We start from the raw sequence: 19,167 nt of genomic DNA, 5'->3' as shown, positions 1-19,167 counted from the left end.
TTGATGTTTAAAACCAAGGTTGTTGAATATGTTTTAATAGCACAGACATGGGTGATGTCGATGACCTTCAAGGCTGGTGACTGGCTTGACATACTTTTTCAATAACAGCAAATTAAACTGAAACTTTACAACGAATTTGGAGTCTCCAAAATAATGAGATCATATTATGCAAATTACTGTGGTGATGAAAAGCAGAGTCCTACTGAAGTAAGTCCCACCCATTTCTCACAGTATGGAAAAGTCCCAGGTGTGTGGGTGACATCCAGGTGTTAAGAAGTTCCTACTACAATTTACTAATCCTGAAACTGTGGGCTGTTACTGTTATGGAAACTACTATAGAGGCTGTGGTTATGTACCTAGCTGGGGCTGTGGACGGAGCTACAGAGGAATGATTGTGGCTATAGTTCCAGATATGGCCATGGATTTGGATCCAGATATGCCTGTGGATATGGTTCTGGCCATTTTGCTGCAGAAGATGGTATTTTTCTTGCTCTTAGATCAAGCACATCCTTTGCTTTTGAAGTGATTCTTCCCAGTCAAATCTATATCAAGGTCCTTATCTGACAAAGCTATGTCCAGCTTAGAACTAGGTCACCACCTACTTGAACCCATTTGGGCTTAAATAGTTGTTCTCATGAATAGAGTCTAAGTCACAGACTTTGAAGTCAGTGAAGATTGGAGATCTCAGTTGGATTATTTTTATTATTATTATAATAAATATAAACATAATGCTATTATTTTTCATTTTCCATTATGACAAAAATGACTCTGCATGTGATTTAAGGATTATTTAATAAATTATACTAGTCATTGAATATCCACAGTTTTGAAAAAGAAACTAACACCTGTCTTAAGCCATACACAAAAGTCCCTTAAAAAGAAGCATAGCACTGAGTACACTGAATATTGTATGTAAATGATGAATCACTAAATTCTATACCTGAAACTAATATAGTATATACTGATACTGTATATTAACTGGAATTTAAATAACAATTTGGAGAAAAGGGGAAAAAAAAAGATTTTATTTATTTATTTATTTGAAAGATAGAATATAAATGGGGGGAGGGGCAGAGAAGAAGGGAGAGGGAGAAAATCCCTAGCAGATTGTGCACTGAGTGCAGAGCCCTATGGGGGCTCAATCTCATGACCCCAAGATCATGACCTGAACTGAAACCAAGAGTTGTATGCTTAGCTCATGGAGCCACCTAAGTGGCTAAGTGCCCCAAGAAGCATAGATTTAAAGTGCAAAAGGTAAAACGAGAGATTTTGACGAAAACATTGGAGAATATCTTCAGGATCTTGGAGTAGGCAAAGATTTCTTACAGATGCAAGAAGTATAAAACATCAAGGAAAAGTAGATATATGGGACTATATTAGAATTGAGAATTTTTGTTTAATTAAAAACATCCGTTAAAAGAATAAAAGGAAAGCTATAGGGTGGAAGAATGTATTTGCAATAATTATTTATATTTGTGAAGGACGTGTCCAAAACACATAAAGAATTATAAATTTATCAGGAGAAAACACAATCTAGTAGAAAAATTAATGCAGAACTTATATACTTCATCAAAAAAGGATATCAAATAGCCAATATATGTTGTAAAATGTGTTTATCTTCACTAGTCATTAAGGGTATGCAAATTAAAACTACAGTGTGATACTATTACATATCAATCAGAATGGCAAAAGTGTAACAGACAATATCAAGTCTTATTGAAGATACGGATAAATGACCCTTCCACTTAACTACTAGAAGTCTCTATAGTGATCCAACAATTTTGGCAGTGTCTTTTAAAATGAGTTTTATCCCTATCTTATGATCTAATAATTCTATCCTTGATTATCCTGCAAAGAAATACATATTATGCTTATCAAAGGATGTACACAGGGATGCTCTTGGTGGCCTTATTTTTAGTAGCTAACACCTGAAGCCACTCACATGTTCATCAACAGTAAAATGCACAAATGAAATATGGTCTTTTCATAAAGTGGTTTACTGTGAGGAAAGGAGAACAAACTCATGGCTTTTATGTATGCAAAGTGGAAAGAATTACACAAATATATAATGATGAACAAAGGAAGTCAGTCACAAAATAATGGAGGGGTGTCATTCCATTTGTGTAATATTTAAAAACAGGCAAAACTAATTGATGGTATGAAGAGTTGGGATATTGGCTGTACTTTTGCTCTCTTTTTTGGGAAGAGAATTGGGGCATGTATGAGGGGGGTTTTGAGAAATTAATGTTAATTTCTAGATCTGGGTAATGGTTACTCAACTGCGCTCACTTTGTGAGAGGTTATTGAGCAGCACACTTTGATTTTGTATCTTCTGCATGCATGTTATGCTGCAATGGAAGGTCTATAAATATTCTGTCATCTGTGTCACAGGGGATTTATCTCCAGCCAACTATCGACTCATTAACGACAATTCATTATGCCATTTCTGTCCTCTATTTCTAAACTTTCTCCCTTTCTCTGACCCTTTTAATACTCAGGGTAATTTAGTTCTCATTGTAGCCATCACCCAGGATGCTTTTTAGGCTCTTACTTTTCTCCACTAAAAATAAAAACAGTCCACAAATTTGCACTTCTAAATTCAGAAATATTTATTTCCTGGAGATGAATTCTCTCCACTCCGTCATCTCCTAGAGAGGTGGAATTAATTAATTATACCACCTTTTTAATTGTAGATCCCTTTGAGAAGTGGCATTCAGGATGGGCCTAGGGGAGATTTTCATTTTTACTTAGTAAGATTCACGATTGAATTAATTAAACTAAATAGGTATCGACATGGATTAAAACAAAATGCCATGGAGAGCAGTGAGGAGGATATAAGGGAATGATATATTTATAATCATGTGATATTTGTAATACTCTAATTCATAAGGAACATTGATTACTACTAAAATCTCCTGTTACAAGAAATGATTTCAGTTTGTTAAAATGGGACATTTCCGAGCTTAAACTTAATGACATATAATGATTAAAATTCCAGAATCTATCCGGAATAAACATTCCTGATTTCAATGTTCAAATCTTCTATCGCTTACTTGATTTGTAATCTTGGAAAATTTATTTTCTTCTCTAAACTTATTTGAGGAAATAAATTACAGGGAATAATAATGGCTGTTTATAAGAATGTTGTGAAGATTAAGCATAGCTTTATAGAGTAGAGTTTATTACAGTCTAAGAGCTAATTATCAAAATGTCATCAAAATCATTTGATGGTAATAGAATTTCAAGGCAGAATTGTAACTACTCCCAATCAAACACATAGAAATATCTCCAAATAGAATGTTATATTAGAATAAAAGTAATTCATCCCTTAGTTACTGAACTCCAAAGTATCATATGATACCAGATTGCTTTCCTTATATTTTAAATCATAAATAATTATTAAAAGGTTTTCAGGAGAAAAAAGGCCACTAAAGTAAGAGATTATATTTCCGTGGTTTGATCCTTTTTATTTTCTGCTTCTTCATAAAATAATATAGTAATTATTTCAAAATGTCCATTATAGAGCAGCCCGGGTGGCTCAGTGGTTTAGCGCTGCCTTCAGTCCAGGGCATGATCCTAGACACCCAGATCCAGTCCCATGTTGGGGTCCCTTCATGGAGCCTGCTTCTCCCTCTGCCAGTGTCTCCGCCTCTCTCTCTCTCTCTCTCTCTCTCTCTGTGTGTCTCTCATGAATAAATAAAACCTTAAAAAAATGTTGATTGCATTTGGCAATTAGTTCAATTATGGTGATATTAATGAGAATGTTGAATACTTAAGCAGAGTGGTGAAATTGAATATGCTTCACCTAATTTGTGAGAGAATGAATAGTAAAGAGAACAAAATGAGTATAGGCTACTGTTTTAAGAAGCTTCATGGTTAAGAGAAAGAGTGACTAGTGGTCATTAATCATTTGGGTAAAGAGGAACTTCCAAAACATATCTGGAAACAGAAGACTAAAATACATATTCTTCAATGTTGCGACTCCCCAGGACTTTGCACGTGTACTAATAATTTATTGCTATATAGCAAATTACTACAGATTTAGTTGATTAAAACAATATATATTCACCAGCTGCCAGTTGGTCAGAAGTTTCAGAACAACTTGACTGGAATTATGGTCAGGGTCTTACAAGGCTAAGAACAAGTTTTTGGTTAAGTTGTTTTGGTCAAGTTTTTGGTCTAGTTGTTTTGGTTTTCAACTAGAGGCTGAACTAGAAGGATCTACTTCAAGTTTCCTTGGGTTTGGGGCAAAATTCATTTTCTTCATGCTGTAGAATTCACACATGTAATTTGGTTCTTCAAAGCCAGGAATGGAGAGATGGAGAGAGAGGCGAGAGACAGAGATAGAGAGATAGAGGAGAGAGAGAGAAAGAGAAAGAGAGAATGAATACTGCTTTAGATTAGTGAGGTATATTCAGTATGACCTCCCTTTTGATTAACTAAAAGTCAACTATTCAGAGATCTTAATTACTTCAGCAAAATCCCTTCACTTTTGCTATATGAGGTAACCCAACCCTGGGAATGATATCCCATCACTTTTATAATAATCTACTGGTTACAAGAATGTTACAGGTCCTGCCTATATTCAAGGTAGGAAGATTATAAAAAAGCATAGATATTACCTGATGAGAATCACGAAGGCCATCTTAGAGTTTTGTCAGCCATTGCCTGCCACCTTATGTGTTATCTATGTTTAACAAGAGCTTGTTGCTTCTTGAGACATCCAACAACATTAATTAAAAATACTGACATTGTAAAACTTTGGGAGAAAAGAAATGTGATAAACAAACGCAGAAAAATACTTGGGTTCAGGAAGAATGGAGGGAAGATGGCTACTTTGTAATGGTTAGAAATTATCAAAGTCTACCAATCATGATTCAATAATAAAGACTTTTGTTTACCAATCATGATTGAATAAAGAATTTTTACAAATATTTGAAAACTGGAAGCTTTGTCTTTTGCTTGAGTATTTTTGATCTTTGGTACTATACTATAAACAAACAACCAAAAAAGAAAAGAAAAGAAAAAAACTCTTAGAGTGATCCCCCTTTTTCTCTCTATATATTCTACTTTAGTTTAATGTTTATAAGAGAACAAAATGATAATGTTCTTCTGTACCTCAGAGAAGATGTACAACAGGTTTATGAGCTAGTCATAGTGACCAACTTGCAAAACAAACTATGATTAAATCCTTAAAAATAAAAATAGAAGACCATAATGTGGGAAATACAAGAAAATAATTTAGTATTAAATTACCAGATATGTTGAGTATTGGCATTTGAAAATGAAAGCATGGACAATTGCTCAAGATTCTAGAATTAAAAAAGGCCTGTTTCATAGTATTTAAAATGGTTGGAATGAGGGGCCCCTGGGTGACTTAGTTGGTTAAGTGTCCGGCTCTTGATCTCAGTTCAGGTCTTGATCTCAAGGTTGTGAGTTCAAGCCCTAAGCTGGGCTCCATGTCCAGTGTGGAGCTTACTTAAAAAATAAAATAAAACAGAAATTAAAAAAAAAAAAGGAATAGGAGCAGGAAACAGTGTCTGTTGTGATATATATCTGAAGACTATTAGGTACTGCATTTCATTTGCTTTGTCTAACTCAAGAGACTATAATCATAATGAATATATGGAAGATTCAAGGGACTGGACTTCTTGACATAAGGAATTCCTCTAAAAATTAGTTCTGTCTACAGAGTAGATTGGCAGCATGCCTGGTTCATGTTCCTGAAGGTTTTAAAGCAGTCCATGGCACCAATCTTTAGACATGTTGTGGATGGAATTCCAGTGTCCAGGAGAGAGTCAGGACTTATTGCCCTCTTAAATGTCTTCTTACTAGAGCACTCTGGAATTCTGTATGCAAAGAGTGGCATTGAAATATAAAACCTTGAGAAGAATGATGATGCTGAATCTAGAAACAGAAAAAAATTAACACGATTTTGTACAAGTTTGTGTAATGGAGGGAGAGGTCAAATAGTTGTAGTTGGTTTTAGAAACTTTATCACATTGTGGAGAGATACCTTCTAGCATTGAATAATTTGAGATCCAAAGTAGGGAGCAGATGATGTGTGTGTATGTCTGTTTTGAGGAAATCCAAAAATTCGCCTTCAATGGGCCAATCTCTATTCTAGTTTCTGAACTATAAATATTCTTTTATCAACATTTATGAGATGTATATTGAACTTTAGGAGGGGCTGTGGATTTAATGGTAAAAGATAAAGTTTTAGACTCTGATGAGTTCTCAGTTTGGTGCCCTGTATAGGGGAGATAACAAGACCATACCTTTAATCTTATATCAAAAATAAAATCTCTTAAATAGCACTTACTAGAGTCTGGGTTTATAGATACTAACTCAAGTTCTCTTCCACAACCTTAAGAGGTAGATACTACCATTATAGTCCTTCCATAGATGAGAAAACTGAAGCACAGAAAGTAAATAGAATTGTCTAAGATACTAGCACTATTAAGTGTCAGAGCCAGAGTTTGAACGAGGATCCATCTTTTTCAAGTGCCACACCAAGAGACCTCTCTTTCAGAGGTGTGCCATGGCCAGCTTACACCAGCTCATGAGTAACTATGTGTGCCTTTTCCCAAACTCACACCACGGACATCATGTTGATAGTTTGAAATTGGCTAGGATGGAAACATTTATTAAATTTTTTTCCAGCTAGTCAGTTTGGCAGCACTCTATTGGCAGTTTATGGTACAAGTGACGTGATTGCTCTAAATGTTACACATGGGGTGTTTGAGGGGGGGAATCAAAAGATAGGCATTGAAATCTGACATAATGGGGAATGTGAAGTTCAGGATACTTGAGTTCATTCATTTCTTTTCCCAAATTTTTATTAAAATTCCAGTTAGTGAACATACAGGGTAATATTAATTTTGGATATAGAATTTTGTAATTCATTCTTGAAGAATGAATGGGAGGCAGACTATCAGATGACTGGGGAAATGACCTCATAGGCCAAAGAAAGGAAATAGAATCAGTAAGTTGTCACCTTATTGACAGATGTCTGGCCTCTCCTGGAAGGGCCAGATTAGGAGAGACAGTCCTAGGTTTCTCTACAAATATTCTCAGGGTCTGGGTATCTTGGAAGGCCTGGCCTATAAGATGTCATCCTCAGCTGATCTACAGCAGTCAGCAGGACCTGCCTTGTCAATATGCAAGTGGAAACAGAGAAAGATCACATTAGGCAAGAGTGTTGCATCAAAATCCATAAAAATAGCTCTGAGAGGAACCTAGTAGACAATATTTCCATCAAGAATCTTAAGTACAGGGGCAGCTCTGGTGACCCAGCAGTTTAGCACCACCTTCAGCCCGGGGCCTGATCCTGAGGACCCTGGATCGAGTCCCATGTCGGGCTCCCTGCATGGAGCCCGCTTCTCCCTCTGCCTCTCTCTCTCCCTGTGTGTCTCATGAATAAATAAATAAAATCTTTTAAAAAAATCCTAAGTACACTGGAGACTATTCATTGTTGAATACTGAGAGACTCTGGGGAAGTTGGAACTATTTCTCAATAAATGAATGGATATGCTTGGGAACTAATTATCTCTTTGTTATAACAAGTCTTTGGTAAGAGACTGGGAAATCATTTTGTAAGACATGGATCAAGAGAATGAGCTCTGGATCTGGAAACTATTGTGTAGTTACTTTTGAGCTGAGAAACTTTGGGAAAAGTCCATTCTCCTTCAGTTTCCTTTTTATCGTCTTTGTAAAACTGGGATCCAAGTGACTGCTGTATCTTTTACAATATTTTTTTTTACTGGGGTCATATAATTTTGTTTTTTATTTGTAAAGTTACTGCATGATTTAAGCATACACAGATATTTCTGTTGGAGGATATTTCTTTGTGTAAGATAATGACTCAATAGTTTCTGACTTAACATTGATGGCATTTGGTGAGTTGCCATGAGGTAAAGAGTATATTTAGTATCAATGCAGTACTTTGCTTCCTGTGTACTATATATAGTAATGTTCCTAGGTCAGAAGTATTTAGCAGGCAACAACTATTCACATCAAGGTTAATGAACTCTGAATTATGTTATGATGCCAAGCCTAGTAACATTGTTTAGCATTTATTTTTGGTAATAAATTATTGTACAAAATGCTCATGCAATGTGTTATAAAACTTCTAAGGCTAGTTTATTACCTGAATATTTGGTCTCATTCATTCTCAAAATATTAAGTAAGATACTTTTATAATAAAATGACAAGACTTTAACATATCAATTTGAAAATATATTTAAGAATATATTAGGGTGTGAGGTGCCTGGGTGGCTCAGTAGGTTAAACATCTGACTCTTGTCAGCTCAGGTTATGATCTCACGGGTTGTGGGATCAGAGCCTGCCTCCTCCCCCACCCCTATGCACACCTCTCTCTTTCTAGAAATAAATAAATCATAAAAAAGAATATATTATGATGAGATCAGTAGAGCTATTACCAGCAAATATTGGTTAGTTGTATTTTGGGGGGATGAAAGTATTTTGAGGTGAAAATTGTTAAGTAAGGAATCAAAATGCAATAAGTAGGTGAAGGTTTATGTTAAATGCTCCAGGGAGGTTAAATAATATGGCCATCCTTGGTGACTTGCTGAGAGTAGTAGCTTTGGAGCTTCAATGGGTTGGAATGCAAATTGCAATGAATTGAAAAATTAATGGGTAATAGGCCACACACAGGGCACAGCCAACTCTTTGAAGAAGTTTCATTTTGAAGAAAAGCAGTGAGGTAGAGTGACAGTGGACCAGATTCAGGGCCAAGGACTAATTCCTAAAATATTTATGGAAACTTGAGAACACGTTTTTCCTACTTACATCCTTGTGGTCCTTAACTTTGTGTCCAGGGCCAGCTACATGATTTGCAAACTCAGTGTAAACTGAACATGCAATACCCCTTGTTAAAAAAGCTGAAGGAAAATCTTTTTCCTGTATTCTGTGGTCTCTTTTGACATGTCATGATGATTTTTTGTTCACTCTTTAGTGTCATTTGCTCTTGGGCAGAGGGATGTCTCTTGAGTGAGCCTAAATTCTCACAGAACCTAGACCCCAACCTCTCCCATGCCTGTGCCCGTGAGGGGCAGCAGGTGGCAGTAGTCACTGGTGGGGATGGGGCAGTGGACCCATTTGGGGAGGTAGTAGGTTGTGGGAGGTGGCACTGCCTATGAGAAGATACCTGAAGTCCCTAATACATGTCCCATGGTACCGAAGACTTCACTTACAAGCTGTAAATTCAAAGATAGAAGTATTAAGAACTTGTGCTTCATGTATAGTGTGCACCCAGTACATGTTTGAGAAATTGAATTGATTTGTCTACTGATTATCTAGGGAAGAATGTGATTACACTTGTGCAAGTTGACATCATTCGAGACTTGTCTGGGGAGAAGGCAGGCAAGACCTTTTGATCTGATGGCATCAGAAAATTTTAAAGGATTGTGTGTGTATTGAGGATTTGGAGGTAGGGTGGGAATTGCCACTGACAATCATGGTGGAAGTCTAAGCTTCAAGATGGTTTTTATCTTCTGGCTTAATTTTAGATGAATGGGATTAAAGTTAATGTATTTTTACACAGGCTTAGGTTCAGAATTAAAGTGCTTGTAAAGAGCTATATTCATTCTCTCTTAAACCTAAGTTGTCTTTTTTTTTTTTTTTCCAGGAGAAGAAGAGTAATTCTGATTAGAATTACTGAAAGTCAGAATTAAGCAATTCTGATTTCAAGATACAAAACCTGGAGGAATAGGTAATAATGGTACCTTGGTCATTAAGGGATACTTGGAATTCACAGAAGCATAGTTAAAAACAACTCACATTTGGTTTACATAAACCTGTGAAGGTCAAAACACAATGTATGAAATGGATCCATTAATATAAAAAAGCAAGTCATAGAGGCTGACAATTTATGAAATAAATATTGGCATTTTGCTTTTTAATGAAAACTAATTTATTGGATTCTGCTTGTCTTTTGAGGTCAAACATAAAGACTATTGAATTTGAAATCAAAAGACTAAGTTATATCTTATACAGGTGTGTGATTCTGGCCAAGTCCATCCCCCCCACTTTTTAAAAAAATATTTTATTTATTTATTCATGAGAGATATATATACAGAGAAGCAGAGACACAGGAAGAGGGAGAAGCAGGCTCCATGCAGGGAGCCCGATATGGGACTCGATCCCGGGACTCCAGGATTACATCCTGGGGCAAAGGCAGGTGCCAAACCGCTGAGCCACCCAGGGATCCCCACATCCCCCCCTTTAATGCTAGTCCTGTAATATTGTTTTGTATAAAATGAAAATAATGATAATAATATTACTAATATTGCCCAATAAGGATAAATACACATACACAACATACATGAGCATATATACACATGCAGATACAATTTCAAAGCCACTGAATTTCATTAGAGGATGAAACAACACATATTTTGGTCTATGTAAGGTCATGAGTTACATGAGAGATAGGTTTTTAGTAGAATTGGGGTGATGAAAAAGAAGTTATTTTTTTCCAGGCTCATTATTAACTAGAGATAAACCCTGGTTAAGAGCAAATTCATGACTTCCCAACAAAATTGGAATGCCTAGTAATATGAACTCATTTGAAACAAATTATTATGCGACTAAGTAGTCAGACTTTGTATTTCCAACCCAGCCCTGACAGTATGTAAAGGTCTGAGACTAACATTCAGACTTGCAGAACTATACTGCACCTGCTCCTCCTCCATATATTTACACCTCATTGACATTTTCACCCCCTAAACACCATGAGCTGCTACTACTCTGGAGATTCCTATAGAGGCTGTAGATGTAGCTCTGACTAGGGGAATGTCTGGGGGTGCGAGAACTCTCAAGAATTGGGATATGGATCTGGCTCTGGCTGTGGCCAAATGGGTCAAGCTCGGGTTCTGACTACCGTTGCCATGGCTACCATTCATTTTGCTACAGGAGATGCTTTTTCTCTTGCTGTTAGAAAATCACTACCAGAACATCCTTTGCTGCTGAAGTGGCAATAGGAAATCTGTTCCAAGGAGTAGTCCAATAACTAAAAATAGTTATTTCTTTTAACAGTTTTTGCCCCAGATGGGCTTTAAGGTCCATGGAAGAAAGAAGATAAAAATTCTAATTGTTTTCTGAAATTTAACCCTTCTGCCTTATGATTTCTTTCCATGCTGTAGCCTTAACCATAAGCATTAATGCTCTACACTGGAGCAAATCAGCTACCCAGAGAAATGCTTCTTTGAATCTGTTAAGTCTGTCACTTTAAATCATCTCACTTTAAATCATCAGTGAGTACAGGTTTTGTAATTTCCCTATCTTTTTATCTTCCCCATGACTTTATGAGTTTTTTCAAACATTTCTCAAAGTTTTTTTCAATAATTTACTGTTTAGTGAGTAATTACACCTAAAATAACAAAGATACCCCACATTATATATATATGTACATATATATATATATATATATATGCACAGAAATCAGTGTTGTGTTTATGGGAAATGAAACTGATAATGTCTTATAGAATAGAATGCACTGGAAGAGGGAATTATATGAGTCGGGAGAATGCAGGGAAGATGTCATGTGGGCCTGAATGGAGTATTGGCACCAATAAAGGGGAACCCCTTCTGAACCCCTCTGGAGGTCAAATCTCTGAATTCTGGGTATAATGAGGGGGAAGATAGAAGAGAAGAGAAACTTAGTGGAATTGTACACTTAGAATATTTAGACTCATGAGGAAAGAAGTGACATGGGTTACTTTAAATCATCTATTATATCTAAAGTCTTATGTAGCAAGAGGGTTTTATTTGCTTCTTGTACCCCAGAGATCACAATTAGAACCAAAAGATAATAGTTATAGGAAGAATAACTTCAAAATGTAAGACATCTTTCCAGTAACTGTAGATGTAAGAGTCAAATTATCTACTCTCTGGGAATTCACATGATGGCAGCTGCCCAACTACAGGTATTGCAAGCAAGACTACCACAGCAAGAATTCCAGTTATGTGGTGGCCTAAGAGCCTGAGAACTGTTCATCAAGAATGACATGGAAAAAAAAAAAAAAAAAAAAAAAGAATGACATGGAAATATAGAGCCTGGCTGGCAGAGAAAATGATGTTGGCACTTACAGAGACAAAAAAAAGAAGAAGAAAGGAGGAATATTCTCTCTTTCTCTTTTTGATTTGCTGTCTCCTGTATTTGTAGTAGGGAGTATGTACAAATTGGGGAGTCAGCTCTTTACACTGCAAAGTATTGTAGAAAAATAGGAAGATTATCATGGCTGGTGTGAATTTCAGTCATTTTTTCTTCAAATGAAATCAGGTCTTCTGGATGCTCAGCAGTGTAAAAAGGAGTTGTTCTCCAATTTAGACACTTAGGAAAAAGAAGAAAAAGCTTGTATTATGGTAGATGTTGTGGATAATCTCTCTATTTATCATGTATTATCTATCTAAATGGACCCAGTGTTCAATGATTTTGTAATCTCGTCTAAGTAATATACCAAGATTGGCAGTAGAATGAAGTAATTATTTTTATAGTGGTATACTATCAGGGTTATACAATATAGGGTAGTTGTTTAGTAGTGTAAGAGTGAGAAGAGTTCCAAGCAAAGAGGACATGTGAGGCCTGAAGGATGAATAGGACTTGGCCAGTCAGACAGGAAAGCAGGATAATCAGTCTTCATGTGCATTTACGATCACTGCTCAGAGAACTGTAATCACTAAGCAGATCTGGAGAGGAATTCCCAGGCTTTCCCTGCTCTCCTGAGTATCTAGAGAGGCAGCACCTGCTCTTCTGTGAATAGGAGAGGGCAGGCCAAGAAGCATAGGCTGATGAGCCCATCAGCAGAAGACTAAGACAATTTGGCTCTGACACTCATCTGCTGTGTGACTTCAGGCTAGTGACATAATCACTATGCCTTAGCTTCCTTCTGTGAACACTTTTTGTCAAGTATCTGTTCTTTTCGTTTCAGATGGTATGAGAATGAATTGAGATAACACGTGTAAAAACACTTTACAAACTATAATATAGAAGCATTGTTTAGCGAGAATTGTCCATTGTTTAATGAGAGTTTAGATAAGAACATTTTGGGGGGTTAGAAGCTAGAAATAATTATACCATAAGAAGAAAATTAATGTACATCACAGATTATGGGGATCTGTAGAATATATTTCACATGGATATTAAGGATTTGCTGTTTAATAAATCTTTAATCTTGACCAAAATCTCTTATTATAAGATGATTCTTAATCAAGCTTACCAAAGAGACATAGTCCTAAAAATTAAGTGCATTTCTACTATGGACTGATCTTTTGACCTTTCTGGAATTTCAAAAAACCCACATCAACTTTGTATATGATGTGTACGAAACATGTTCTCAAAGGATGTATTTTGTAAATACAACATAAAATCATTCTCTAATTGCTGAACTTGAAAATATGCAGGATACTATATCTAATGACATTATGTTGACACTGTATTTTTAGTAACAAATTACTATACAGAATGGCTATGTCAGGGTATAAAAATGCCAATAGGAGAGTAATTTATTTTCTGAGGGGTTTTGCTTCTTCATCATAAAGATGTTTTTAATTAGAGTGTGTGTATATACATATATATATATATGCTCCAAACTACAAGTTATTACATTAAGTGCCGACAAAAATCAGTCTTTCAGTACAGATAAATATAGATATTTGAAAAAAAATTATTAGGTGAGAATTTAAAACTATGGTGTGAGAAAAATAAGATGAAGGAAATAACATTGAGTACAATTCCTGCCCCCAAACACTGACTAAGCACAAAAAATATAGAAAACAATTGTGTAATATGCTTAGACCCAATTTTATAAAGAAGATACAGTGTTCAGAGGATTTAAGCATATATCCAAATTTTGTATAGCTTATAAGTGGCACATCAGTATTTGACCATGTGTTTGAATTAACCCATCTACTCATTTACCGCCCCCCCCCGCAAAGATTTTATTATTAATGTATTTGAGAAAGAGCAAGAGAGAGAGATGAAAAGCACAAAGTGGCGGAAGAGGGAGAAGCACTTTAAAATTTTTTTAATTGGAGTTCAATTTGCCAACATATAGCATAACACCCAGTGCTCATCCCACTAAGTGCCCCCCTCAGTGCCCATCACCCAGTCACCCCAACCCCCTGCCCACCTCCCCTTCCACTACCCTTTGTTCATTTTCCAGCGTTAGGTGTCTCTCATGTTTTGTCACCCTCACTGATATTTTCACTCATTTTCTCTCTTTTCCCTTTATTCCCATTCACTAATTTTTATTTTCCCCAAATGAATGAGACCATATAATGTTTGTCCTTCTCTGATTGACTTATTTCACTCAGCATAATACCCTCCAGATCCATCCACATCGAAGCAAATGGTGGGTATTTGTCGTTTCTAATGGCTGAGGAATATTCCATTGTATACATAGACCACAGCTTCTTACCCATTCATCTGTCAGTGGACACTGAGGCTCCTTCCGCAGTTTGGCTATTGTGGACATTGCTGCTATAAACATCGGGGTGCAGGTGTCCCGGCGTTTCACTGCATCTGTATCTTTGGGGTAAATCCCCAGCAGTGCAATTCCTGGGTCGTAGGGCAGATCTATTTTTAACTCTTTTAGGAACTTCCACACAGTTTTCCAGAGTGACTGTACCAGTTCACATTCCCACCAACAGTGCAAGAGGGTTCCCCTTTGGGAGAAGCACTTTTCCAACTTGGATTTCAGAGTTGTTACAGTAAATTTAAATTTTGGATCGTTCTGGATTCTGAAAATGTTGATCCAAGTAAAACCTAGAGAAGATAAGCCAAAAAAATCTTCCGCAAACAAACAAACAAAACCCTACTTTTTTTTTTTTTTTTTTTTTTATAACTGCATATTGTTGATGGAAAGGTCAGGTATTTGCTATAGACTGAGAAGGAAGGGTATATTCGGATTTATACACTTGTAGGTATAGAAGCTTATTAGATGACTAGCTAGAAACTAGAATTTCTAGATCTCAGTGCTATTGATATTTTGGACCAGATATTTCTTTGTTTTTGAGGGCTGTTCTGTGCCCTAAAAAATAGCAGCATCCCTGGTTTCTACCCTACCATGACCAAGTCTTGACAGTGTCTCCAGATATTGTCAATTGTTTCCAAGCGTCCAGGTGGCAAAATCACTCCAGGTTGAGAACTATTGATACAGATATGTTAATAGCATCATTGTTTCTGTTTCTCTTGTGGTGGGGAAAGCAAATGAGCACTAAGGTAGATGTGGTGTAAAGGTAGAGTGGTCCATAGAGAAACACTGAATCTTCTTTGGAAGAGTCTCTTTATGTGTGCAGATGCTTAATCCTGGGACAAGAACAATGTGTGACCATCTTTGCAAATTTCCATTTCCCAAGACAGCACCTCCGCTGTGGTGTGTGTTACTGAGTGTCTGTGGAATTCAGCTAAGTTGCTGAAGGAATTCCTAGCAAGCAACGCAATCAACCAAATTTGCAAGTTATCATTTAAAAACTATTATCATGTTAGAACTATGTGTGGAAATGAGAAAAACTCAATCAGGAAAATAATGGGATTCTGGGTAGGCCGAGTGAAAATTTAATATATTTTCCTTGGAAGAGGGGAAGCAGGTGAATAGATTTGTAGCCCTGTTCTTTGGATTAAATGCACTATTGGGATTTTAGGGCTACAGGCTTTTTGGGACTGAAAATCTTGGAGGGACTACATATTGCAGAGACCAAAGCACTGGGGGTCCTGATATTGTTTCTTTACTGCTCCACATCCAACAAGTAGAGTGTGTGGTCTTCCTAAGTTTGCTTCAAGAACCAGTTGTCTTTAGAGTTTATATTCAATTAAATGGAAGTTCATAGAGATTAAGTGTGAGTTCTTCTGAGATGGTGATTAAAGGCAAGTGCAGAAGGAAGCAACAGGAGAGGACTTTTCCATTTACTTGATTCCGACAGGACCTTATTGCATGAAAAGTGTCATTGACAGTAATGTACCCTATGGAACAAACAAGGTAAGAAGGAAAGGGCAAGGCAAGACACGATGCTGAGTTCTGCAGAGCACCTCATTTTCTACTAAGTTCTAAATCTTTCCTGAAATATCAAGAACTTGGAGCAGGTGTCTTACTGATCACTTCCCACTTACCTAAACCAACTATATCATTGTAAGGAAAATCACACATGACAAGTCTAAGAGAGGGTCAGAGACGGGAAAAACAGTCTGAGAAATTCTGAAAAACAATGTTGAACTCTAGTATTTACTGTATTATGGATGTGGGTAAATTTTCTAATTTTTTAGTGATAGGGATAAAGTTGAAGTTCATTGAAAAATTTATTTTCCCCATGAGTTCTTTGCTTATCTAAGTTGCTTTTAGTATATCTGAAGGACATTTTGCAGTGGAGTGCTGAGTGTTGTGGAATTTTGCAAATGTGGTAATATATGGATGGTTTTATATGTGTATATATATAAAATCAGATCCAAGTGCTAATTACAGGTATCTTCCTGCAGAGTTATAATGGTTCAGCTGGGGCTGTAAATATCAATTAAACAGATTAGAGAAAATAAGCAAGTCATACATATTATACATTTTTGGAATGTGATAGAAATTTGAAGGTTAAAAACAAACAAATGTTCTACATCCTGGTCATGTTTTGGTCTTCAGTAGAAAAACCATTTATTTAATGTGGCATCAAAACACCTTGCTACAGTTCTTTCTTCCAGAAATGGCTTCAATTTGGATGTATACTTTAACTTCCACTATTCCTTAAATTTATCTTATATAAAATGTGGATCAAACACCAGCTCTGCATAAAAGTTCTAATGTGGAAGGGAATGTGCTTCCTTAAGAATGTTACGTGGTCATTAGTATTATCACAAATTAATCTGGGCAAGTGCTATGACATTTGTCTTCATATATGCAAAGAGGAAGATCATTCAGTCCAGAAACTAGCAGTAAGGAAAGGCATCCTGTAGGAAGTTATCACAAATTTGAATATAAAGAAAAGTTTTATAACTGAAAATTAAGGATAGCAGGAAAAATATTACTGGCCTTAGAAATGACATTCACTTTCCACTTTTCTTTGTTGAAAAGGTAAATCACAATGAACCTTTTTGTCATAGATTGAGAACTTATGTTAAATGGCTAATTTGGAGAACTTTGAATACAGTAAAATGGACATATAAATAGGGGCTAAAGTTGATTTATGTGGTACTTTAAGTCATGATAGTGTCAGGAGTTGAGAGTGGGCTTTGCAGTAGATATCTTAAAATCATTCAGTCACCTTCAGTTTCTGAACTAAAAATGCAATGAAGAATAGTGGTAGAAGAAGGAAATACTAGTGTGTTAAATTTAATAAATGTGCTAATAATATCTCATGATGAGAAACTTAGAAGATGTGCATTGGAAAAAAAAAGTTTAATTTTTGGCTTAATTGAGGTACTTTATTTTCTCATCCAAATAAAGTTGTAAAAGGCTCTGCATAATAACATTTATATAGCTACAAAAAATGGGACAATTAGGAGGCTGCCTCACTCCCAGGATCTTGTTTGGCCTCATTGGGTATATGGAAGAAGAAAATATGAGATAACAACTCTACACTTATAAGTCGTCACTGTTCCAATGAAAGTGAGTGACTTATCAGATGCTGAGCTGCTTCTTGGAATTTGAGGAGAATTCAACAAGGGTGGGTATGGGAGTCAGAGTGGGTAGGAAAGCCTGGCAAAAGTTGTAATGAGTCCATAAAGGATATGGGAGAGATTACCTTTCCTACAGGCAGATATAGATATTATAGGAATGAAGAGAGATCAAGAGGGATAAAATTTTCCTAAATTCCCTCAACTTTGTTATATAAGGTATATTAAATGATAGGAAGTTGTGTCTTAGTGGTATGTAGAGCACATGATACTACTGAGACAATTATTTGGCAGAGTGAATTAAAATGCTGCTCTTTAAATAAAATAAAATGGGAGTCTCCAAAATAATGAGCTCATTTGTTCCCAGGCATTCTTGATCATTGACATGGACAGGTACAGCACAGTTGCTTACATATTTGTTGGTTGTGTCAGGGAATGAATGGGATGCTCTGCCAATTGCTGGCAGTATATAAAGGTCCAAGGGAAGTAGAGACTGCACTTCACCACATCCACTTGCAAACCACCTGAATTCTCTTCTCCTGACAACATGTGTTGCAACTACGGGAACTCCTATGGCTATGGCTGCGGATGCGGCTATGGCTACAGATGTGGCCCCTATTCTGGCTGTGGTTATAGAACTGGTTATGGCTGTGGCTATGGCTCAGGTTATGGCTGTGGCTGTGGCTATGGCTCAGGGTATGGCTGTGGCTGTGGCTCAGGTTATGGCTGTGGCTGTGGCTATGGCTCAGGATGGGGCTGTGGAAGAGGCTCCTGCTATGGATGTGGATATGGCTCTGGCTGCTGGGGCTACCGGCCCCTTTGCTACAGAAGATGTTATTCTTCTTGCTGCTAGACCACCACTCTCCAAGCACCACTAGCTTCTGAAATGACACATCTAAAGAGACAATTGATTCAAGGATCCATACTCCAGGATTTCTATGTCCAGGAAACTGCATGCTTGACAGAGTCTTTGAGCCCCAGTGAACATTTGTTACGATGGCTTCTTGTGCCTGGAGGTTGTGTGGCATCATCTGACTATTTCCCAAAAGTTGGTTTTTACTTCCTTAATCTGGATTCCGTATTGTGACTGTGCCAGCAATCTTAACATCCTACAGTTGGGCAAAAAACTTATTCTCAATAAAAATGGTTCCTTGCTTCTAACAAATCTCTGTGTTCTTGCTTGTGAATTATTCCTTTCTTGAGGTGTGGTGACCCCTCTTGAAAACTGGGTTGACAATACATTTCATCAACGTGGGGGCACTTCCTTGATATAATACAAGCATTTCTTGTCACAGGTACATCAGAGACAATGTTTTCCCAACCTATGTCTTGTACCCCACCCCCATTCTGAGGTACTCACACATCATACTGTTTTAGTACTGTGCCCTAGGAAATCACATCGACTCTAGAATGGAGCTGGAGGGGAAAGAGGAGAAGGAATGACACCTATTCAGGAGGTTGTGACAGAAGCCCAAGGGAGAGGAGGTGTGGCCTGAGTGCTGAATGGATGGATGAATAGCATGGGAGAGAGTGTTTCCAGAATTAAC

The 19,167-nt window shown here is 36.8% G+C and overlaps 1 protein-coding gene across 1 annotated transcript; it reads left to right on the top strand.

The window, feature by feature from the left end:
• The first annotated feature begins 17,188 nt into the window (after nucleotides 1–17,188).
• LOC112661864 (keratin-associated protein 6-2-like) lies at nucleotides 17,189–18,720 on the top strand. The gene has a single exon (XM_049104740.1). The coding sequence runs from the start codon at nucleotides 18,168–18,170 to the stop codon at nucleotides 18,471–18,473; it is 306 nt and encodes a 101-aa protein (XP_048960697.1). The 5' UTR covers nucleotides 17,189–18,167; the 3' UTR covers nucleotides 18,474–18,720.
• Nucleotides 18,721–19,167: the final 447 nt, after the last annotated feature.

The sequence above is a fragment of the Canis lupus genome, chromosome 31 (assembly GCF_003254725.2).
Source record: "Canis lupus dingo isolate Sandy chromosome 31, ASM325472v2, whole genome shotgun sequence".
Taxonomy (NCBI): domain Eukaryota; kingdom Metazoa; phylum Chordata; class Mammalia; order Carnivora; family Canidae; genus Canis; species Canis lupus.
This window is presented reverse-complemented; position numbering and strand designations above follow the sequence as displayed.

Excerpts from the sequence above, each read along its gene's own strand:
- LOC112661864 (XM_049104740.1), top strand. The coding sequence starts at position 18,168 with ATGTGTTGCAACTACGGGAACTCCTATGGCTATGGCTGCGGATGCGGC.